We start from the raw sequence: 25952 nt of genomic DNA, 5'->3' as shown, positions 1-25952 counted from the left end.
GATCAATGGAAGAAAATAGATAAGCAAGAAACTGAGGTAACTGAAAAGAGTAGACTAGTGGTTGATAAATCTATAAGCAGAATTTCTCTTTTGACAAAAACTACTAAGAAAACAAGAAAGCTGTTTGAAAGAGCAGTTTACAGGAACATATTACACTCTATGTGATAAACTCAAAATAGATAAATAACCTGAATATTAAAGTTCATGCCATAAAAAAGAAGAGAATAAAATCAGATCTATCACAACTATAGTTAAGGGGAGAATTCTTAATCATACTAAGAATAGAGGAAATTACAAAAGATAAAATAGATGATTTTGACTATATTAAAAAGCTTCTGCAAAATTAAAAGATAAATCATACAGCAGAAATAAGATTTGCATCAAATATTATATATCCAAAATAGATAATACAAATATATATTACCAACACCATTCTCTCACATATAAATAATCAAACAATATGATCAAATTTCCAAAAAAACTAGCAAATTATATATGACCAAAAGAAAACCTGCTTTAATTCAATAACTCTAAGAGAGATATAGAGAGTCCTCATTAAAATGGTGTCCAAAGTCTTTTAGCCAATTCACCCAAGCTCATACTTCTTATGTAGACCTATGCTTAGGTGAAGATACTAATGTTTCTCTTGATTTCTTAATAATTTTCTGATCTGGTGTTCTTTTTTAAAAATTAATTATTGTAGTATACATGAGAGAACTAGGCTCCTCTGCACCCATTCATGATACCAAAAGAAGCAGCACCTTAACTGGAAGAACTCTTAGGAGTGAGGAAAAAATAGAAAACAATGAGATTGTCCTTCCAAGGAATCCCTAAGAAGAGTAAAAGGCCACAGCAGCACCAAAAACAGAGATAAACCAACTATACATCTGTTAACAGAGTCAACAAAGCTACTAGCCCTTTGAATCTGTCAATTAAACAATCATTTATTAAGTATCTACTATGGCCAGGCACTATTCAAAGCACTGGAGAAACAAAGAAGAGCAAAAAAAAAAAAAAATAGTCCCTGCTCTCAAAAACAGTCTAATGGCGGAGACAACATTCATACAACTACGTGTAAACAAGGCATATCAAGACAAATTAAAGATAATCACAATAATGAAGTTCACTTCACACTCAGGAAAGTGAAAGCCAATAATAGGAACCCAAGGAATCCTGTTCAGGACCAAACATAGCCTAACCACTCCTTTCAAGATCATAATAGGTAACAAAGCCTGACCCTGATACAAAGTACCAAATCAAGAAATTTGATCCAAAATAATTAGGTAAATAGTAGAAGATACCAAGTACTATGAAGAAATATTAGAAATTAAGAGATACCCAAAAGGGAAATCCAGAAAAGAATAACTTCATATAAAGTACAGATTCATAAAAACAAAGACATATGTTAAAAATAATTCTGAGCTTTCATTTAATTCTTGTAAATTTGGAAAAATGATTTTAAAAATAGAAACAGTAGATGTTGGAGGGGCTGAGAGAAAATAGGCACAATAAACTTTTGGTGAAGCTATGGAATGAATTAATTGTCCCATCATTTTGGAATTATTCCCAAAAAGTGACTAAAATTTCCACATCCATTGACCAAGCAAACCCACTCCTGGGTATATAACCCCAGTGGAATGAAAGGTCCAATACATACTAAATTATTCACAGCAGCACTTTTTGTAGAAGCAAAGAATTATAAACAAAGTAGATGCTCACAAACTGGGAAGTGGCTGAAAAAAAACCCTAAGCCCTATAGATAAAATGAAATGTTATTATTCTGGGAAAAAAATAGTCAATTTGAATATTTTGAATAAATATGGAAATGTATGTGTAACAGATAAAGGGCAAAATATGCAGAATCAAGAGAATAATACATATAATAATATAAATGAATGTAATATAATATAACAATGTAAATAAATGTAAATAAAAAGTGATCTCTGAAAAGAAGTCAAAATCTGGGCAACTGAAAAATCAATAAAGGTTGTAGAGAACAGATAATGAAACATACCTTTCCCCTCACAACAAAGAGACAGAGGAATACTAAGACAGAATAGTGTATATAATGTCAACTATGGACACTATACAGGACACTTTTGATTGTTTTTGTCACTAGGGAGTATTCAATCCAGAGGAAGATAGAAGGATGCCTGTGATATAGACAAAAAGGTGACAACAGAATAGATTTTTTAATGTTTTATGAGAACAGTTTTCTGTATATTGAGGTTATTCTTCAGAAAAATACAGCAGGCTTTTGCAGGTAGTCCTCTACAGTAAACCACATCTCTGTCATATAATTGATGGAGAGATATAGAAAATATACAATCACACTGTGTTTATTGTTTGTTGATGATCAAAAAAAAAATTGACTCAATACAGCAAAACTAACCTTAAAGGATCTGCTGCAACAAATGTGTCCCTAATGCAATGGAGACAGTTAAGCAGCATGGGAGAATTAAGCTCTGGGCTTAGAGTCAGAAACACTGGAATTTAAATACTGCCTAGAAACTTACTAGCTATGTGAGTCTTGGCACATCACTTAAACTCATTTAGCCTCAGTTTTCTCATCTGTAAAATGAGGGTGATAATAATAGCATCTACCCCACATTAAATCAAATAAAATACCACAGTTAAAGGACTCTGAAAACCTAAAATCTAGCTATTATTATTATTACACAAAATTCCTTGATAGATACATAAAGAGATAATTTTGTTCATTAATATCAATCAAGGAATTAAAAAAGGGAAATAAAAACCAAAGTTGTTTGCTACTTTCATGAAAGAAGTCAATTACAAAATCTAAATAGAAAAGGATGACCATGTAGATGGTAAGATTCTCTCAATACTCCCCTCTACAGAATGACATTTGGTCAAGTAGATCAAACCTCAAGACTCTAGAAGGTCTCCTCAATGAAATCTATGACTACTCAAAGGAGATTGGTTTAATATTCCATGCAGGAAAGAAAAGATGTATAGTAAGTGGGCTAAGCCCAGATTTAAATAAAAGGAGAGGAACTTTCATAGTATTTGAGAATATTGTACAATGCAATAAAATATCTCAAGCTGTTTCCTATAGTCAAAATTATTTTTTCACACAAATATTTTCAGGAGATTGTTCTGTGGCAGTAAACTATGGAACACCATGGACTCAAAAATCAAAGATTCAAGTGACCCCCAAAGTAATGGAATAATGCATAATAGGAGTTGTTCATCCTTCATTTTTATGAGGACCAGTGATATTATGGGATGATGTCTTGACATGAGCATGAATTGAATTTAAGTGAGACAGAGTTGTACAAAGTCATCAGCCTCACTCTCTCTTCCGGCGTCTGGATTCAAAATTCAGTAGCAAGAAAATCAGAATGACTTATCATGGCCCAGGATGCAGTGGATGACTTTTGCATCTTCAGTGTCTGACCAAGCTCAAAGCACTCCAAAGCACATCCTTTACCTGCCTTTATTGTCATTAGAACAAATTATCTACCCATTCCTCAGGAGGAAATCTTCATATGCTTGGGGTAGATATCTCCCTAATTCATTGAAAAGTTTAACTCTTGTCAGTTACTCTTAATCTAGTTTAGCCTTTCTACCAAGGCAGTACCAGGATGTGGCTACTGTGCTTGAGACAGCTTCTTGGAGCCATAGGTGAGAGTTGGGCAAAAGGTGGACACCAAAGATGAAAAAGCAACCTTGAAAAGGGGTTAAGAAGCAGAGGTGCATCCTATACACTCCATACTGGTAAGAGTAAAAAGGCTACAGAATATTACCACTGATGCTCAAGACGTAAGATTGAAAAAATTATCATGATGGACTTGGCTCTTTTCAACAATGATTCAGGCTAATTCCAATTATACTTGTGATAGAGAGAGCCATCTGCATTCAGAAAGAGGACTATAGGGACTGAATGTGGATCACAATATGGTATTTTCACCTTTTTGTTGTTTGCTTGCTTTTTTTCTCATTTTTTCCCTCTTTGATCTGATTTTTCTTGTGCAGTATGATAAATGGGGAAATATGTTTAGAAGAATTGCACATGTTTAATGTATATTGGATTACTTACTGCCTATGGGGAGGGGGTGGGGGAAGAGAGGAAGAAAATTTTAGAACATAAGGTTTCGCAAATGTGAATGTTAAAAATTATCTTTTCATGTATTTTGAAAATAAAAGGCTATTATTTTTTAAAGGGGGAAAATTATTATGGACAAATATTGTAAAAAGCTCAGGAGGAGGCCTTCATAATATTGGGTTCATCCTTTATAGAAGGTAGGAAGGAAGGAAGGAAGGAAGAAGGAAGGAAGGAAGGAAGGAAGAAAGGAAGGAAGGAAGGAAGGGAGGGAGGGAGGGAGGGAGTCTACTGAAGTGGACTATAATTAAATTACTTATCCAAGACCAAACAGTTGGTAAGTGTCTAAAGCTGGATTTAATCTCAAATCTTCCTGACTTCCATTCTATGCACTATACCACAAGTTGTCTCTAAGACATAAACAAGGACTCCCAGGCACAGACGAGTTGTAATCTGTACCAGTGACGGGAGTATCAATACCAATGTGGTCAAAGTTCAAAATATTCTAAATTTGATTGTTAACTCAATCTTTTATTATTTAGAAAAAATATGAATTAAAAAATCTAGTCAGAGTTTATTACATAAAGTCATTTGGGAGAATGATTTCTTGAAAAAGAAACTCTGAATCTCATCCTGATTCCCATCTATCTATTCAACAATAACATAGGGAGCTGGATTTATCATCCACCATCCTGAAATCTAGTATTCATCAAATTAATGTTGTTCTTTTGATTCTTTATTTTCACAAAAAAGAAGACAATAAAAATGAAAATTAAGAGTTTAAGATATGATTTGAATTCTAAATTCCCAAATACTATCTTAGTTAATCCCAGATCACTGAATATATTTTTTAAATAAATGGAACTGGCCATGGTACTTAAAATCAACTTAAAATAACTTTGGATTGGCAGTATCAAAATCAAATACATAAGAATCTCTGCAGATATTATGTTGACAGTCTTCAAATGGAAATTATCTATGTTTTATTAAATTTTTCATTTTGTTAAAAATTTCTCAATTACATTTTAATCTGATTTGGACCCTCCAGAGGATGTAGTGAGTCACATTCAGCATGTATGACACCTCAACTTTAGATGACTTAACAGCAGCATCTAACTCCTGCTATCCTTAAGTTACTGTATAAGTATTCTTGTTCTCCACAATAGTTGTGTGCCTAAAAAGCTGTGGGTAAATTGATTTTTCTAAATCAATTAGCCAATCATTTATTAAGCACTTACTATTTGTCAGACACTATACTAAGATGTAAAAATACCCCGTACCTTCAAGAAGCTAGCATTCTAATGGGGGAAACAACATACATAAATCAGAACATACAAGATAAATACAAAACAGATGGAAAGGAACCTCAGAGGAGATAGTGCAGCTGGGAGTGACCAGGAAAGGTTTTTACCACTAGGGACATCTTATTCCCTAAAGGAATCCAATGGTAACTCATTTTGTAAAACAAACAAATAGTTTAACTTTTTTATAGGAATCTTGCATTTTATATATCAGGTTTACTTAAAATATACTTTACTATATAAGTAACCCCTGCCTTTTTCTATCTCTGTAAAATGAATTTATTACACTGCAGTTGTCCATAATTGGGCTAACAGAATTCAGTTTCATTCTTCTTTACTCGTACTAATCTTGCAGTGACCTGAATCATTAAACTTTACTTATTTCAAGTCAATTCCTGTGTGTGCTAATACACCTTGATGGACAAGTAATGAACAGATGAACATTACCTGTAGTCTGAATATACAATGAGTATTTAATAAGTACTTTAGTATTTCAGAACTAAAAGGTACCTTAGTAATCTCTAGGTCAAATCATTAATTTTGCAGATGATGAAATCTGGTCATGCCTTATGAAGGTTATATCTTAGTTGATGGGAGAATTGAACATTGTACTAGTCTTCCTAGTACAATATTAAATAAAAGTGGTGATAATAGGCATCCTTATTTCACTCCTAATTTTATTGGGAAGGCTTCTGGCTTATCTTCATTACAAATAATGCTTGCTGTTGGTTTTAGATAGGTTTTTAGGAAAAGTTCCATTTATTCTTATGTTTTCTAGTATTTTTAATAAGAATGAATTATATTTTATCAAAAGTTTTTTTAATATTTATTTTAATTAAATTAATATTACTAATATTAAATTAATTTAACAATAATAGTAATAGATAAAATTACTATTAAATTATAATTATAGTAACTAAATATATTTATATTAAGATAATCATATGATTTTTATTGGCTTTGTTATTACATGAACAATTACATAATTGATTTTCCTAATATTGAATCATCCCTATATTTCCAGTATAAATTCTGCCTGATCATAGTGATCTTTGTGATATATTACTGTAATTTCTTTATTGCTATTTTATTTAAAATTTTTGCACTGAGATTTCCTAGGAAAATTGGTCTAAGTTTTCCTTCCCTGTTTTGTCTCTTCCTACTTAAAGTATCAGCACAGTATTTGTGTCATAAAAGAAATTGGCTCTTTAAATGTTTGGTGATTCATTTGAGAATACATCTGGTCCTGGGAGAGAGGGGTTTCCTAGGAAGTATATTGATGACTTATTCAATTTCTTTTTCTAAGATAGAGGCACTTAAATAATCTATTTTCTTTTCAGTTAATCTGGGCAATTTATAATTTTAAAATATTCATCCATTTCACTTAAATTGGCAGATTTATTGGCATGCAATTGGGCAAAATAGCTCCTATTTATTGCTTTAATTTCTTCTTCGATGATCGTGAATGTTTCTTTTTCATTTCTGATACTTGCAATTTGATTTTCTTTTATTTTTTTAATCAGTAATTTATCTCTTATTGACTTTTTCATAAAACCAGCTCCTATTCTTATATATTAGTCTTTTTACTTTCAATCTTAGTAATCTCTCCTTTGATTTTCAAGATTTCCATTTTGGTGCTTAATTAAGGATTTTTAATTTGTTCTTTTTTCCAGTTTTTTTTAGCTGCATGACCAATTCATTGATTTGCTCTTTCTCTATTTTATTGATGTAAGTGCTTAGAGATATAAATTTTCCCCTAAGTACTGCTTTGGCTGCATCCCATAAATTTTGGTATGTTGTCTCATTGTTGTCATTCTCTTTAATGAAATTATTGATTGTTTCTATGATTTGTTCTTTGACCCATTCACTCTTTAGGATTAGATTACTTGGTTTCCAATTAATTTTTAATCTGTTTCCATGGCCCTTAATTCAATGTAATTTTTATTGCAGTATGATTTGAAGAAAATGCATTTAACATTCCTGCTCTTCTGCATTTGGTTGGGAGGTTTTTATGTCCTTATACATGGTTAATTTTTGTGAAGATGTTGCTATAAATGGAAAAAAAGTGGAATACTCCTTTCTGTTTTCATTCCATTTTCTACAGAGAATCTACATACCTCTACAGAGGTCTCTAAAATTTTGTTCATCTCCTTCACTTCTTTCTTTGGTTAGATTTAATTAGTTCTGAGAAGGAAAAGTTAAGGATTTCCATAGTATAGGTTTACTATCTATTTTCTCATTTAACTTTTCTTTCAAGAATTTGGATGCTCTACCATGGCATATATATGTATAATATTGATATAATTTCATTGGCTATAATTCTTTTTAGCAAATTGTAATTTTCCTGATAGGTCTATTTTTCTTTATCTTTGTCTGAAATCATTATTGCTGCCCCTGCTTTCTTTACTTCTGCTAAAGCATAATAAGAACCTTTTTTTTTTTTTTTGCTGAGGCAATTAGGGTTAAGTAACTTGCCTAGGGTAACGCAGCTAGGAAGTGTTAAGTGTCTGAAATCAAATTTGAACTCAGGTCCTCCTGACTTTAGAGCTGCTGCTCTAACCACTGTACCACGTAGCTGCTCCTGGTCCCTTACTTTTACTCTGGGTGGGTCTCTCTGTTTAAAGTGTGTTTCTTTTGAACAACATATTTTCACATTCTGGTTTTTAATCTATTCTGCTATTCATTCCCATTTTATTGATAAGTATCCCATTCACATTCACAATTATGATTAATGTTTGTTTATCTCCTTTCATCTTATTTTCTTCCATTTATCCTTTTCTCTATCTCTTTTTTAACATGTCTTTCTTTAAAAGTCTGATTTGCTTCTAACTACTACTTTAATCCTCCCTCCCTTCTATAAACTTATTTTCTAAATAGTCTAAATAAAGTTTCAATCATGTGTAAAATGACTAAGTTGAATAGGCAGCCATCATATCATTCATCAATCTCGATGCATTTAATGGGTGTCATTTCTTCCTCATATTTCCATACAGAGTAAGAAAGGTTTCTATACTTAACTGATATGTTGGGTAGAACTGGTATGTTGTTCTTTATTTAGCCAATTCTGGTCAGAATACTGTTCAAACATTGCCAGCCACTACCCCCATCTTCTCTTCCACTATAAAAGCTCTTCTTTTTGTGCCTTTTTTATGTGAGATAATTTTCTCCTTTCTACCTTTCCCTTCCTCTTTCTTTTTCACCCTTTAATTTTATTTTTTTTAATCATCCCATCATGCTCAACTCATACCCATGTCCTCTGTCCACCAATACTATTTCTAATTGCCCTGATAATGATTAAGTTCTTAGAGTTATAAATATCATCTTCTCACACAGGAATGTAAACAGTTTAACTTTATTGAATACCTTATGATTCTCTTTTCTGATTATTTTTCATGCTTCTCTTAAGTCTTATATTTGAAATTTAGCTCTTATTTTTATCAGGAATGCTTGAAAGTCCTCTACTTCATTAATTATCTACTTTCTCCCCTGAAGAATTAAACAAAGTTTTGCTAGGTAGGTTATTCTTGGTTGTAATTTTTCTGCCTTCTAAATTATCATAGGCCAAGCCCTTTGATACATGACTGCTTGCAATATTTCCTCCTTGACCTGGAATTTAGCTGTAATGTGTTCTTGGGAATTTTCATTTGGGGATTTCCTTTAGGAAATGATTGGTGAATTCATTCAATTTCTATTTTATCCTCTGATTCTAGTATATCAGGGCAATTTCCCTTGATAATTTCTTGAAATACTATGTCTGGAGTCTTTTTTTGATCACAGTTTTCAAATACTCCAATAATTCTTAAATTATCCCTGTTAATCTGTTTTCCAACTTAGTTGTTTTTCTAATGAGATTTTTCACATTTTTTTCTATTTTTTTATTTTTTTATTTTGTTTCATTGTTTCTTGATATCTGTTGGAGTCATTAGCTTCCACTTACCCACTTCTAATTCTTGTTTGTTTTATTTTGTTAGTTTGTTTTTTGTTTTTGTTTTTGTTTTTTGCTCAGGCAATTGGGGTTAAGTGACTTTAAGTGACTTGCCCAGGGTCACACATCTAGGAAGTGTTTGTGTCTGAGGCCACATTTGAACTCAGGTCCTTCTGACTTAGATGTCTCTCCATTTCTAATTCTTAAGGAATTATTTTTTTGAGTGAGTTTCTGTACCTCGTTTTATCATTTGGACAATTCAACTTTTTTAAGGAGTTCTCTTTGGGGATTTTTTGTCATCTTTTTCCGTTCAACAACTTATTCTTTTTAAGGTATTTTTCTTTTTACTGGATTTTTATACATCTTTTTTTTTCCTTTTGATCAATTCTTCTCTTCAGTGGATTTTTGTGCCTCTTTTAACCATTTGGTCAATTTTATTTTTTGAAGCTGTATGTTCTTTGGGGCTTTTTGTTACTATTTCATCAAGCTGTTCACTCTCTTTTCATAATTTTCTTGAATTCCTTTCATTTGTTTTCTCAATTCTTCCTCTTCCTCTCTTATTTAATATTTGAAATACTTTTTGAGCTCTTCCAAGAATTATTTTGGAGCTTTTTTTTTTTTTTGAAGCTTTGCATGTAGCTATTTTGACTTCATTGTCTTCTAAGTTTGCTTTTATCATCATAGTAATTTTCTATGGGCAGGTTCTTTTTCTTATTGTTGTTTGCTCATTTTTTCAGTCTGTTTCTTGACTTTTAACTTTATGTTAAAGTTAGACTCTATTCTAAGGGTGGAAAGGACACTATCTCAAGTTTCATCTTTTAAATGCTGCTGTTGTAAGAGCTAGTGGGGGAGGGGTGGTGGGGGAAGCAGGGAGTGTCTATAAATTTTCAGTTTTTCCAAGGTGGTATGATCTAAGGAGAGGTGTGGTCACTGTTCTCTTGAACTATGCTCAAGTCTACAAGAGACCACAAGCACTCTTCTCTACTCTGGAAATGTGATCAGGGGTTCTTCTGCAGATGCAAGTGTTATTGCTCCTTATGACCTGAAAACATAACTCAGGCCTCTGCCCTCTGCAGCTATAAGAACTAGTGTTCCTTTCTACCTTGGACCTACTTCCTTACCACTCTGTGAACTGAGAGATCCTAAAGCTGCTTCTGTTCCTGCTGTAGCCATTTCAAGGGCCTTCTACTAGATTACCAGAGTGTGTCCTATGCTGTACTATGCTCCAGGCCAACCTCCACTCCAGTGAGACCTCCTTCTCCTGCTGACTTTTTAATTGTCTTGGACTGCAGAATTGCTTTGTCTTAACTTTTTGTTGCTTCTGTTTCAGAATTGAAAAATTCAGAATTCAGAATTGGGAATTATCTTAAATTTATTTGTAAGGAATATTCAGATAACTTCTTTCCTTTATTATACCATCTTGGCTCTGACCTTCTATCCTATTTATGTTAAGGGCAACCACCATTCTTCCATTCACTCATACAAACTAAAAGTCATCCTTGAACGTTCATTTTCAATCATTTCCAGCATCCTATCAGTTTCCAAGTCTTGTCAAGTCTGCCTCTCAAATTCATGTTGCAATTGCCCCTTTCTCTTCACAGAGAGAGTCACTGTCTTATAGTACAGGCTCCCATTATCTCTTGCCAGGACAATCATGATAGCTTCCAGGTTCTTCTCCCTCCAATCCATCCTCCTGTGAACATATATCTCACTCCAGTAGAATGTAAGATCCATCAGAGCAGGGATTATCTCATTTTTGTATTTCTATCCCCAACAGAAAACAGTATCTTAGATGCTTTTCAATCAATTGATTGATTTGTAGTATTTTGTCTGATCTTCACTTTTGTTCTTATCACATTCTTCCTTCTATCAAAATTATGTTTGCGTTGTTCATTTCCACTATTAGATTATAAGCTCCTTGAGAGTATGAATTATGATCCATTTTTTTAATTACATAGCTTTGCACATAGCAGTTCATCATCATAATCAATAAATATTTATTAAGTGCCTACTATATTAGGCACTGTGCTAAACACTGAGGATGCAAAAAAAAAAAAAAAAAGGCAAAAGATAGTCATTTAGTTGCTCAATAGGTTCATGTTGAATTGAATTCCACAATGTGTAGTTTATTGCTAAATGTGCCAAGAATGTTACTTCTGAGGCATATGTAAGCCTGCCTACTCATTTCCCACCTCTATAACTCTTCATGTACTGATTCATCAGAACGCACCTCACTCAAAGCCAAGCACTGCCTATATTTCTAAAACATAGCTTGGTCATTCCTGACAGCATATCAAAGCATAACAGACTCAAAATACAAAGTATTGCCTTGGGAGAAATGTGACTATCCACAATCAGCATGGCCATAGAAAATCCTCCCAACAAAACTAATATTGAAGAAGATTGTTCATGATCCCTTCTTTGCTTTCTGTGAAGAACCCAAATCTATTTATGAAGCAGGAATATATATACACACATATATATATATGTGTGTGTGTGTGTGTGTGTATATATATTCCTGCTTCATATATATATATATATATATATATATATATATATATATATCCCTGTAAAGTTTAAATTATTGTAACAAAAATAGTTTAAAACTTAAATTGATCTATAATTATAACAGCCCATAATGAACATATGAATAATAACTCACATTTAGATAATGCTTTCCTTACAATAGACCCAAAACATAATGGAAAAGAAGGAAACAATCAGGACCTGCTTCCTAACACTTCTTAAGGGAAACCCCCTACCTATGATGTTACAGAGTGTACAAAACTAATTTAGCATCTTAAGATTGACAATAATAATGATAATAATAACAATGTAATCTCAAAATCTCAAATTTGAGAGTAACCCCAGAATCTGTTCTTTGCCCAAAGCATAAATTCCATTTATAATATCCATGACCACTCTACCTTTATATAGCTTTGTTAGGAAGTTTTCCTTAATTGAAATTTGCTTTCCTCAGATCCCTGTGGTTTGGTTCTCTTTCTGTCAAACAGAAGTCTATTTCCTCTTCCACAAATATTTAAAGACTATTATATTTCCCCTAAGTTTTCATGCCTCTGTAAGGTGCACCCCTGATGCTTCCAGATTTTCTCTACAATGCCATAGAAACCTCTTCCCCTTGAAAGTCCTTTACCTAATGCTGTAAAAAATTACCCTGGCATGAGTTATATCAATAAAAAGTTATATATATATATATATATATATATATATATAATATATATATATATATATATATTATATATATATATATATATATATATATATATATATATATATATATATATATATATATATATATACAAAAAAAAAGTCCTTTACCTCTGAACTTCTCACCTTAGAATCACTCTCTTCCTGTAGCTTCTCTTCATGATTGACTGGTCCTTCCCAAAACCTCTATTTTAAGGAGGAGGTCCAAACCAGCCTTGTTTTCATTCCACTTTCAGCTTCATTCCTGACTTTTCCACTCTTTTGCTACCATTCCCTATTCTCCTCCTCACACCACCCCCCCCCATAGAGTACCTTCATTTCCTTCCCTTTCCCGGCCTTTCAGTTTACTTTTATGTATTGTCTTCCCTCAATAGAATGTAAGCTCCTTGAGGAAAGAGACTGGCTTTCTGCTTATATTTGTAATGTCAGTCAAACTGAAACCTGTTAAAGAAGTTTGCATAAAAAGGCCAAAGTCTCCCATTGTATCCAGTACCATCTCCAGTCATCCTCATCTCTATCTGGCTGCTGGACCCAGGTGGCTCTCAAGAGGAAAGTGAGGCAGGTGACTTTGCACAATTCTCCCTCACTTAAATCCAATTCACTTGCAAGTCAAGGCAAGACCTCTCTGATGTCATGTTCATCTTTGAGAATGAAGAACAAAACAACAACTGGGTCTATTCCTAGCCCTTAGCATAGTGTCTGGAACTGTAAACTCATAATAAATTCTTGTTGATTTGGCTGTTTTCTCTTTTTCAGTCCAGATATTACCCTATCTTCCCACTGATCCTTATATGCCTGAACATCCTATTCATCCTCCCTTGTATATAACCCAGATTATCAATGTTCCTCATAAAATATGGTTTTCAAAACTGAACACGATATTTGAGATGTAGTCTGACTAGGGAGAAGTACAATTGGATACTATCCTTCAATCATTAAGTCAGGCTAAGTTTTTGTTTATATAGAAGTAGTGTGATTTAGCAGATCAGAAAGACCTGGATTCAAGGGCTGGCTCTGACACATACACATACTGTCTATATAATGTTAAGAAGATAATTTAGCTTCTCTCAGCTTCAATTACCTCATCTGTAAAATAGGGATAATAATGGCACCTACCTGATAGAATTGTTGAAAAAAAACAAAGAAGATAACATAGGTTATTTGCTTTGCAATTCTGAAATAACTATATAATATTAAGTATTATATTGCTATAAATATTACTGATGTTTACTTGTTACATTCTATAAATAATATTAATATTATTATTATAAATCACAGAGTATGTGTTGATCTGGATTAGAAAGAGAATTTTCTCACTGGGATATCTCTACACAAATTAAATTATAGGTCTGTTCAAAAAAGGTTCAGGGAGTCAACTCAATTCAATAAGCATTTATTGAGAAACTCCTATGGGCTGCAGTATGTTAGACAATGGGATTACAACATTTAAAAAATGGAACCACCCTCACCCTAAGGGAGTTAACATTCTACCACTGGAAAGCAATATATATATATATATATATATAGACATACAAAATGCAGACACTGTAAATAAAAAGTATTTTGAAGAGGCAAACAGTTAGGATCATCGGGAAAGGAGATTTTTTTAGCTACCATATTGCATAATGCTCTTTCACATAATTTGCTTCCTAGTCTTCCTTCCCCATTTTGTATTTAGGCAGTTAAATTTTAAATTTAAATAGCTCAGATTTTTATAACACTATTATTTCTACAAGGCATATGTTCTCATTAAATCCTATGAACCCAGTGAGGAAATTCTATCAGATAGGTGCCATTATGGAATTGTGTATATGTACACACACAAATCTATGTGCCCACTTCACAGACTAAATTGCCTACCTGGTCCCCGATGCCTCTTTTCCATCCAGATATAGCAGTTGTTCTGGGCGACGCCAGTCTGGGAGTCAAGGAAGGGGAGACGCACACTACGTTCAGCGCATAGCCTCGAGTTGTAGCTACGGCAATGTTCAATGGCTTCCTTGTAGAACTGATCCCCAAGCCTGTCAAGAGGAAAAAAGCAGAAACATCAAACCTAATGTATGTGTGTCTCTTTGTCTGTCTCTGTATGTGTATCTGTCTGTCTGTCTATCTCTCTCTCTCCTCTCTCTTCCTCCTCTCTCTTTTCTCTCGCTCTCTCTCTTTTCTCTCTCTTTTCTCTCTCTCTTCCTCCTCTCTCTTTTCTCTCGCTCCTCTCTCTTCTTCCTCTCTCTCTCTCTCTCTTTTCTCTCTCTCTTCCTCTCTCTCTCTCTCTCTCTCTCTCTCTCTCTCTCTCTCTCTCTCTCTCTCCCTCTCATACACACACACACACACACACACACACACACACACACACACACACTCTATATTTTTCTGAAGAGTTCAGAGTCAATATGATCTCATCATTTTCATCACATTCCTAGAAATAGGCAAGGGACAGTCATTTCCTACTTATGAAAAAAGGTAATACCAATGAATCAAGAGCTATTTGGTATAAGAGTAAGCCTAAGCAGGTTCTCACTGAACAGCTAAGTGGTACAATGGACAGAGCTCTGCATCCAGAGTCAGGTTGAATTTGGTTTCAAATGTGACTTAGATACTTAGTAGTAGTGTGACTCTAAGCAAGTCATTTTACTTTTGTCTGTCTCAGGAAAATGAGACAATACGTATAAAATACTTCGTAGACTTGAAAGCACCGTATAAATACTAGCTACCATAACTTTGCAAAGCATTTTTACAATCATGTAGAAAAGGCATGCATTATTATCCCCTTTTACAAATTAGGAATTTGAGACACAAACAATCCAAAGTCACCCACCTAGATAGGAATTGGAGTACTCTTGTTTTAAACATTCTTTACTATCAGGGTTGCTATAACAGTAAAATGTGATATAGTCGTAAAGTTCTTTGCAAACTTTAAGTATTAAAAAAAGTATTAAATATAATTATTTTTACTCTAAAATTCTCCAAGTAACTTAAAAACCCCTCTAACAATAAGAATAAGATGCTGAGAATTAACTGCCTTTAATAAAAATTGGCTCATTTGAGAAGAAACAACCAACTGTGCTTCAAATTGTCCATGAAGATGATAGTTGCAGCTAACCTGCTACATGGCTGGGAAACATCTCTATTCTGGACATCAGATCAGAGTGTAAGAGCAATATTACTCACATAATGTATTTATTTACTAGTGAATCAGCGTCCCCACCAGGCAGTATGTCATCGTAAAGTGAGGATTAGCCTTGGAATCAACAAGACCTGAATTCAAGTTCTGCCTGACACATGCTTTTGTCATGATGGCAAGTGACTTAAACCTTCAATGCCCCCTAGAAAATCCCTCTAAAGATTGTAAATTATAGATGAGTGCTAATATGCTTTGGAGCATTAAAAGGTTCCCTTTACAGGTCCTGACCCCTAGTAATTCTGGCAGATTCTACCAGGTTGAGAATGCTTTAAATTGTTCAGTGATGCCTGACTCTTTGTAATCTTATTTGGGCTTTTCTTGGCAAAGATACTGGAGTTGTTTGCCATTTCTCTCACCAGCTCATTTTACAGATGCGAATACTGAGGAAAATAGAAGTTAAATCAGGGTCTTATGTCTGGGGCCATATTTGAACTCAGGTCTTCCTAATTCCAGGTCTAGTCATTCTATCCACTACATCACCTAGTACTAACTTTACAACAGGCTAAAAGACCATAAGCTCAAGATCAGTCTAAATAAATTTGGTGAAATTCATCAGCAAAACCATTCTTTGGCCAGAACATTGGCCAAGTATTATGATTTTTTCCAGTCATAGGAACTTTAAGGCATTGAGAGTTTAGGATCTTTGAAAAGTAAAAATCCAACGAATCTCTTAAAAATCATATATTTGAAAAAAACAACAGTGATAATACACTAACAATATTTTCTAATATTTTTAATAAATCTAGATACAAAATATCACCTTCAAGGTCTTTTGACAAGAAAAAAAAGGTCTGGTTAAATGTGGCAAATTTCAAATTCCCGAGTGTGTGATTCTCTTCAGTTAATATAAATGCTACTAATTCAAAGAAATTGTAATTTTCTGTATTATAATTTATTTGATAAGTTACATTCCAGGGACTAAAAGAACATTGTTTGTGCAGTTGATTAGAGGTAATATGTGAAAATGACCTTGAAATCAAAATACATAATAACCACAACCAACTCTGTACATGGAGAGTGAGGGAAGAGGGAGCAGTCAGTGAAGAAAGAAAAGTGAAGATTCAAATATAACTGCTTAACTGTCCATCAGTTAAAACTTTCTTTTGAACAGGGAAGGGAGAGAGATCAACTCAAAATGAAACCATATAATAACAAACTGTTGTTTTGCTTATATTTGAATATGAGAATGGAAAAATGGGGGAAATAAAAACTTTAAGCTAATAGTTCTAAAAAATATATTTCAATAAAGATAGAAAATACAGTTTAAAATATTTATATTATTTTTAAAGCAGCAACATGGCATAATGAATAATGGACTTATGCTAGAGTCAAAAAAAAAAAAAAAAGCAGGATTCAGATCCTGCCTGTTCAAGTCATTTAATTTTTCAACTCCCCCAAATGTCTTTGAGACTAAAGTTACAGAGGATTTGACAGTCTATATCAGTAAAGAACACACACACACACACACACACACACACACACACCATTTTCTACAATAGGAGATCTCCACATAAATAAAATCATAAATCCAGAACCTTACCTCTCCCAAAAATATGTATTTGAAAAACTAAAGCAAACCCCTCACTTTAAGAAGATTTGTTAATCTTTTCACATTTCTAAGGTCCCATTTGCAAGTTACCTGCTACACTATCCAAAACCAATCCTCCCAAAGAGTTAATTGATGCATGTGAATTTTGGCTTCCTTCTTTCCAGGACGTGCATGCTCATTTAATATTCTCAAATCACAAGAAAACACACATGCATGTATGAAATTGTTAATACCAGCTCCCAACCAAAGTGTAATCAAATTAAAGCAAATACATATCACACACAGCTGGAAAGGAACAGAGGGGAGAAAATGAGAGCTTATTAAAATGCTATAAAACGAAATGGCACATAATCTGGTGTAATCAAAGTTAGTAACAAGAAAGAGAAGATTGACAAGAAATAAAGAACTAAGTTTTCCACAATGTTTAAGCCTGCACGGTACTCGCTGAAATTCCTCCTCACCCAAAATGCAGGAGCTTCGTAGTACAACTGAGAATTTTTGCAGGAGCCATAGTAGAAGGAAGATGAAAACAACCTGGCCTAGATTTCCTTGGCACTAAAACACCTTGCCCCGATGAGCTGCAGGCATTACCAGCTACACCACCACAACAACAATGATGAGAGATGAAAAGAAGATACTATGTCCAGTTGTCCAGGAACAGTAATCTAAGTTCTTTTGAAAGCCTGCCAAAAAGATGTCAGCTATTTAACTATTTAAACACTGGATATTTTGCTTGAAAGTAGGTTAGATGAAATTGAACATTGTGTAATTATAGTGAGCAAGTTTGGTCCCAGAGTAGAAATGAGAGAATATATCTCCCTCCTTTCTTTGCAGAGGTGGGGAACTATGGGAATGAAATATCACATTTACTATTGATATATTGGTTGGTTTTACTAAATTGCTTTTTTTTTCTTTTTTTTTAATCTTTGTTACAAGAGATAGTTCTCTGGGTGTAATAGTTGGAATTTGAAATAACTAAGGAAACAAAGATTCGAGTTTCTGAGCATATTGATTTATTAGGCAATTCATTCCAATTGCATAACAAATTGAGACAGATCTCAGCGTGCCACAGAACTCCAAATATAGGGGGAGACAGATTTCTATGTATTAAAAGAAAATAATTAATAGGTTATCAACCAGAATACAAGATTAGATAATCTGATTTCTAACAGGAGAAAAGGTGATGGATTTTCCAAGTTGGAAAGAGGAAGAGTGAGTTTTAGTCAGTTGGGAGAGGATCAGTGGGTTTTGAAGTCTTTCCTTTCCCAGAATTGGGAGATGCTAATTAATTTACCTTCATTTTACAAAACAATAGCTGATTTAGGCCATTTATTTTCCCATGAATCATTTGCAAAAAAACAAGATGGAAGATAATACATTTGATCAGACAGAATCAGCGTTCATGAAATGGAATCTGATTGGTTCTTTTGATCCTCACACCAAACCAACCCTATTTTGTAACCAGCCTTCCATCTATTTTGTCAAGTAGGGACATAGGAAGAAAGGAAGAAAAAAATGACATTTTTTTAAAATCAACAAAAATAAGGGGAAAGTAGGTTAGTTAACAATTGAACATAAAAAGTAGCAAAAAGAACACTGATCCCAGAATCATGAGATCTGAATTAGAATCTTACCTCAGATACTAGCTATGTGATTCTCAAAAAAGTCATTTAACCTCTGAGTCTCAATTTCCTTTTCTGTAAAATAGGAATTGTGAGATTTGTACTCCTTATCCCAGAGAGGATGTAAGGCATGTATTCTGTAAACCTTAAATTGCTTTAGAAATATGCCTGTAGAAATATTAGTGACTAATAGAAAGGGCACAGGATTAGAAGTCAAAAGACCTGGATTCTAGACCTGGTTTCATATCTTAAAGGTTTGTCTTTATAGATGTTTTCATATGTATGTGTAAGTTTGGGGAGAGAGAGACACACACACACATAGAGAGACACAGAGACAGAGACAGAGAGAGACAGACAGAAAGACAGACACAGAGATAGAGATAGGAGGGAGGGAGGGAGGGAAGGAAGGAGACGAAGAGAGACAAAGAGGGACAGACTTCTATAATATGAGTGAGATGGAGTACTAATTAATCTCAAAAGAGCTTTCCAAATTTAGGTATAAACTTGTGGTTTTTATACCTATGATCCTATGATTTGATGGTTTCATTAGTGCTGACAGCCTAGGGTACTATGTTTTCATTCAAAACAAAACCCCTTGGGGATGGAAAGGAGGATAGGGGGTAGGGAAGGAATGAAGAAAAATTTCCAGTAAGCATTCCCCTGCAATGTTGATAATGCACTTCCACAGAACAATCCAAAAGCAGAGGAAGCAGAAAATGAATTTGCTTAAAGTGAAAAATAAAATTGTAAAGTGCTTATAGATTATGAATTTGATCTTGTCTAAACATAACCCCATTATTTTACGCTTGGGAAATCCAAAACCTACAGAGATTTAGTGACTTTTCACAGACTACTTGATGACATAGTCAAGATTAAGTCAAATGAACAGCATTTGTTAAGCACCTACTATGTTTCAGGAAGGCAGACAGAAAGCACATGGGGTAGAGGACTTGGAATCAGGAGGAGTCGTCTTCAAATGTGGTCCCAGACACTTATTAGCTGTATGAACCTGGGCAAGTCACTTAACCCTGTTTGCCTCAATTTCCTTGTCTGTAAAATGAGCTGGAGAAGGAAATTACACCAATATCTTTGACCAGAAAACCCCAAATGGGATCACAAAGAATTTGACACAAGTAAATAACAATAACAACAACAATGTGCCTGGCACTATGCACTTAATTTCTCAACTCCCCCAAGCATCTTTGAGACTAAAGTTACAGAGGATTTGATAATCTGTATAAGTAAACTCAAAACACACACAAAAAAAAAAAAACCCACCAGTTTCTACAATAGGAAATCTATAAACAAAATCATAAAGCCAAAACTTCACTTCCCTCAAAAAAGTATTAAAAAACTATTAAGGGCTGGGGATACAAAGAAATTTAACATGATCCTTGCCCTCAAGGAAATCATAGTCTAATGGGAAAGACAACATGCAAACAATTCAAGTCATTATGTATTATTAAGATATTTACAAGATAAATTGGAAATAATTTCAGGGGGAAGGCTCTAGAATTAAGGGGGATCAGAAAAAGATTCTTGCAGAAGATGTGACTTTAAATGAAACTTAAAGGAACCTAGAAAAGCCAATAGGCAGAGATTAGGAGGGGGAGAATGCCAGGCATGAGAGATAGTTAGAGAAAATGTCCAGTTAGGAGATAGGGCATCTTATACAAGGAACCCAAGGCAAGTGCATTGAAAAATATATCTAGGGGAGTAAGGGAAAGATAAGAAGGGGCCATGTTATGAAGGGCTTTAAATGCCAAACAAAAAATGTATATTTGATTGTTGAGATAACAGTGAGCCCCTGGAGTTTATTAAAAATGGGAATGACATGGTCAGAATGACATTTTGGGAAAATCCTCTTGATAGCAGAGTGAAGGATTCACAACGCAATGTTGCTTCCACCATACTCTAGCAACACAAGTTATGTAATTCAGTGTCTCACAATAAATGGAAGGAAAAACCCAAACAAAATATCATTTCTAGTGAAAAGTTTAATGTTTTGACTTTAAATGTCATTGTTCAGTTGTTTCAGTCCTGTCTCTTTGTGATCCCATTTATGGTTTTCTTGGCAAAGATACTGGAGTGATTTGTCATTTCTCATTTTACAGATGAGGAAACTGAGGCAAAGAGGTTTAAGTGATTTGCTCAGGATCACACAGCTAAGTGTCTGAGGCTAAATTTGAACTGAAGAATATGAATCATAAATCAGAACTTTGCCTCTCCCAAGAAATGTATTAAAAAAAAAACTATTAAGTGTAGAAATGTTGAATGATCCTTGTCCTCAAGAAAATCACAATCTACTGGGAAAGACAACATATAAACAATTCAAGTAATTATGTAAAATTAAAATATTTACAGGATAATTTGGAAATAATTTGAGGGGGAAGGCCCTAGAATTGAGGATCAGAAAAGGCTTCTTGCAGAAAATAAGATTTTAGATGAGACTTGAAGGAATCTAGAGAAGCCAAAAGACAGAGATAAGGAGGAGGAGAATGCCAGGCATGGGAGACAGGCAGAGAAAATGTCCATGTGGGAGATGGGGCATCATGTACAAGGAACCCAAGGCCAGTGCATTGAAGAATATATCTAGGGGAGTAAAGCAAAAGATAAGAAGACTCAGCACTCTATCCACTGCACCACCAATCTGTCCAAGGGTTTTAAGTACTCTTCATTTTAAAAACACACACCATTATTAGTGACAAATGTAACAAAGGGGGAGGGAAAAAACCCTGTATTTTTTAGTGTCATCTTTGTGAATAATACTCCAAATAAATAAATAGTAGAGATTTTCTGTAAGCTATGAGCCTATTAAAAATTGGAAATGACTGCAACAATCTGACATCCAGCTCTTCAGTCTATTGATGCCTCCAGGGAATTCTCTTGATAAACAGACCAAACTGAAGAAGATTCCAAAATAAAAATTTAAAGTCTCTTTCATAATATTAACGATAGCAGAAGTACTTTAGGCCTTATTAGTAAACCTGAATAGTATGTCTAAATGAGGCAATTAGCCAAAACTTTCACTGGGTTAGCGGCTTTCCCTTAAAGAAAAAAGATAAACATCTTTTCCTCACCTGTGGAAAACAATTTAAACCAAGAAAAATCTGTTCCCAACATGATAGTTCTACCACAGTAAATATATTTCTACATGATAAAATTGATGTGACATCTGCATAGAAGTTTCAGGGACTTTAGGAACCAGTAAAATGATTCTTTACATAGCAAAGGGATGGGATGTCACAAGAGAGGTCAGATATGGATCACTAGCATCTATCAGCTTTCTGTCCATCCCATCCAACAAAAGAGGCTGGGTTACCTAGAAATGATAGATGACTTGAGTTTAAAGAAGCTGACACCCATCAAAATGAAATACTCTCATCAAGGACCAACTTCAGGCTACTCAAGGTTTCGATCAGAAAACAAGAGAGGCCAGAAAAAAATTGCTGAGCTCTCCTCAGGTCTTAAGAAGAGACAGAAGAAGAGGAAAAACAAGGCTGTCGGGAAAGAACAGTTTTTCAGTGACCCTGGTCCAACCTTCATTCCCTGATTACAATGAACTTTAAGAGTCTAAAGGAGAATTCATTATTGTTGCACTAGAAGTGAGGCAGAAAGATTTCACAGAATGAGAATGGGTTTTTCACTTAGAAATGATCAACAAAAGTCTCCAAATGCCTAATAAGGATTGACTGTGATATAACATGGATTCTAAAACAGCAAAGATGGCCCAGAAATTAAAGAAATTATTCCAAATCTAGACCAATGCTCCTAGAATATTATTTTTTAAGCCTACCATACATCTTCCTGCTCCTGCTGTCGTCATTGTTCTTCAGCCACGTCTGACTCTTCATGACCCTAGTTAGAGTTTTCTTGACAGAGATATTAGAGTGCCTTGCCATTCCTTCTCCAGCTCATTCTACAAATTGAGAAACTGAGGCAAAGAGGGTGAAGTGACTGGGCCAGGGTCACACAGTTAGGAAGTATCTGAAATTAGAAATACGTCCAGCCCTCTGTGCACTATGGTGCCACCTAAGTGCCTCTTGCTCTTAGAATCACAGAAAAAGTTGGATGGGAACTTAGAACTGATGTTTTCCAATCTCATCATTTCATGGAAGAGAAAACCAAGACCCAAAAGGCTCATATATTTTAGTTAGTGCCTAACATTCTTCTTTTGATCAGAAATAATACATCCTCCAGGTTTTCAGCTAGAAAATGAGTTGTTTTTTTTTTTTTAATTTTCATTATTCCTTATATCTAAATTGTCCTCCCGACTCCATTTGAACATGTGGAAATAATTGGTCATTGAAGATGGATCTTCCATCACCAAGGACAAATTCTAATATGTGTGGCTCCTCTGACTTAAGGGTTAACCTCTACTTCTGGATGAAGAATGAATAGAACTTTCCTACAAGTCATTAATAGTAAATGTCAAGGCTGGGATTTATCTGAGGACACTAGCAGCCAGATAGCAATGTAGATGGAGTGCCAGGCCTGCAGTCTCATTTTTCTGAGTTCAAATCTTGCCTCAGACACTTACTTAATTAACTTTTAAAAAATCATAAAAGTCTGATCATATCATCTTACTCCTCAAAAATCTTCAGATGATGGGGCAGTGGATAGAGTACCAGCCCTGAATTCAGGAGGACCTGAGTTCAAGTCTGGTCTCAGACACTTAACACTTCCTAGTTGTGTGATCCTGGGCAAGTCACTTAACCCCAATTGCCTCAGCAAAAAAAAAAAAAAAATCTTCAGATGGCTTCCAAAAAAGGAAACAAAATTCATAATTTGACATTCAAGGGTCTCCATGAACTGGCTCTAACCTATCTTTATAAGCTTCTCTAATGTTCCTCCCCTTCACAAATTCTATGCTGCAACCCAACATAATTATTCACTTATTGTCACCATACCAGACAACATACAACTTTCTCCATACTCTCTTGACTTTCCTCATCCTGTTCTCATATCCAAAATGCCATTCCTCCTCCCATCATCATCTGTCAACATCCTACTCATCCCTGAAAGATAAATTCAAATATCACCTCTTCTGTAAAATTTTCCTTGATTTCCATAGCTGGAAAAAAAACCATTTTTATCTGGACTTCTATGCTCTTATTTTTTCAATCTTGCATTATATTTATTTTCTATATACCAATCTAATCACCCATACTAAACTGAAGGCACAGATAAAGTCTCACTTATCTGTGCATCTCCTCCAAATCTTTTACATGCAACTAGAAGCTGACCAATTAATGAATAGTTGATGAATGAATGAATCCATTTCCATTCTAGCTAGCTGCATAGCTGCTCACCATTCCTCAGCTCCTTAAAACTAAAAGGCTAGATTGTCTTTCTTCATCACTCCACCTGAGCAATTTTGGATCACATTGGGGCCAAACAGGCCATTTTCCTGAAGCTGTTTCCCCTTTCCTTTTTTCCTTTCATATTATTAAACCCTGCTCATTCCCTCCATGAAGCTTTTCCCATCTATACCAACCCCCATTAATCTCTTCTTTCTCTGTATTCTCATCACATTTAATTAGTATCTCACTGTTTAGTGATTAATCATTCTCACATTCTTTCATTTGTTTTAGTACTGTCCTCTCTTCTCCCCCCACCAACTCTAAATAAATTGAAATAATGAAACATTTCCTATTTGGCAATCTGAAAGTAAAATGATAGACTGCCTCAATAGGTGGAAGATTCCCACTCATTAGTGGCTTTCAAGTAAAAACTAGATGACTACTTATTGGAATTATAATGGAGAAGAACTTCTTAACAGTAAACTCTTTTAAAATTAGATTGATTGCTCAATTTCAAGTGTATTTGGTTTCCATTACATGTTATGTATTTAAAACATTATTGTAAAAAGGAGTCCATGGGTTTCCATGGGGACTCCCCAAAAGAGTCCCCAACATACTCAAAAATGTTTTTTAAAAAAGAACTCCTTTTGTAGAGGAAAGTCTTCATCAGAATGAGTTCACTTTCTTGGCCTCTGAGCTCACTCCCAATTCTGAGATTCCTTGATTTTTTCTTCTGTGCTCACTTATCACCTAGTATACAGGTAGACACACTCAAATACCTGCTGATTGAGTGGCTGATTGAAATGCAATGTCATGCTATTTACCACACTTATTCAAATGTCATCTCTTACTAAGGTCCTACTCTATTCATCATGCAATGAAAAAAGCTCTAGATTTCTCAAAAGCTATGCTAATGGAAAACAAATTTTGGGAGATGCTACTAAGCTAGAAACACTTTGAGTATTGGTCTGGTGACAGGCTATGACAAATTGATCTTCTCAAAGTGAAGACTGACCATGTCACTCCCCTATTTAACAATCTCCAGAGGCTCCCTTTTCTGTTTTCAGTCATGACCAACTTTTTATGACTCCATTTGGGATTTTCTTAACAAAAATATTGGAGTGGTTTGACATTTCCTTCCCAAATAGGGTCATAAAGAGTTCAATACAACTGAAAAAATTATAAACAACAAAATCTCCTACTCATTTTACAAATGAAGAAACTGAGGCAAACAGAGTTAAGTGACTTTCCCAGGATCACACAGCTAGTAAGTGTCTGAGGCCAAATTCGAAACTCAGGAAAATGAGTCTTTGTAACTCCAGCACTCTATCCACAGAGTAATTTGCTGCCCAGCTCCTTTTCATCTCAAGAATTAAATACACAATTTCCTAGTTGACTTTTAAAGCCCCTTTGCTATTTTCCAGTATCCTTACATCTTCCAGGGGTCCTCAAACTACGGCCTGCAGGCCAAATGCAGCAGCTGAGGACATTTATCCCCTCGCCCAGGGCTATGAAGTTTCTTTATTTAAAGGCCCACAAAACAAAGTTTTTGTTTTTACTATAGTCCAGCCCTCCAACAGTCTGAGAGACAGTGAACTGGCCCCTATTTAAAAAGTGCGCACTGCACTCCTTTCCATATACTTTATGATCCAATGATACGGACCTCCTTCATGATTCTTAAACATGACACCCCATGCATTTTTACTGGCTGTTATCTCTTCGGCTTGGAATTCTCTCTCTCTCTCTCTCTCTCTCTCTCTCTCTCTCTCTCTCTCTC

General features: G+C 34.5%; 1 protein-coding gene across 7 annotated transcripts in view; it reads right to left on the bottom strand.

The window, feature by feature from the left end:
• DPF3 (double PHD fingers 3) overlaps positions 1-25952 on the bottom strand; it is a 406354-nt gene that overhangs the window by 223453 nt on the left and 156949 nt on the right. For all 7 annotated transcript variants that reach the window (XR_007950650.1, XR_007950649.1, XR_007950651.1 and 4 more), the window contains exon 2: positions 14381-14541. Coding sequence is in view for 4 of the 7 variants with exons in the window: in XM_051977667.1 (XP_051833627.1) it covers positions 14381-14541 (161 nt within the window). In the remaining 3 variants the exon portion in view is untranslated. The remainder of the gene's footprint in view (positions 1-14380; positions 14542-25952) is intronic.

Source organism: Antechinus flavipes, chromosome 2 (assembly GCF_016432865.1).
Source record: "Antechinus flavipes isolate AdamAnt ecotype Samford, QLD, Australia chromosome 2, AdamAnt_v2, whole genome shotgun sequence".
NCBI classification, from domain to species: domain Eukaryota; kingdom Metazoa; phylum Chordata; class Mammalia; order Dasyuromorphia; family Dasyuridae; genus Antechinus; species Antechinus flavipes.
Note: the sequence above shows the minus strand (reverse complement) of the source record. Positions and strands in the feature narration are given on the sequence as shown.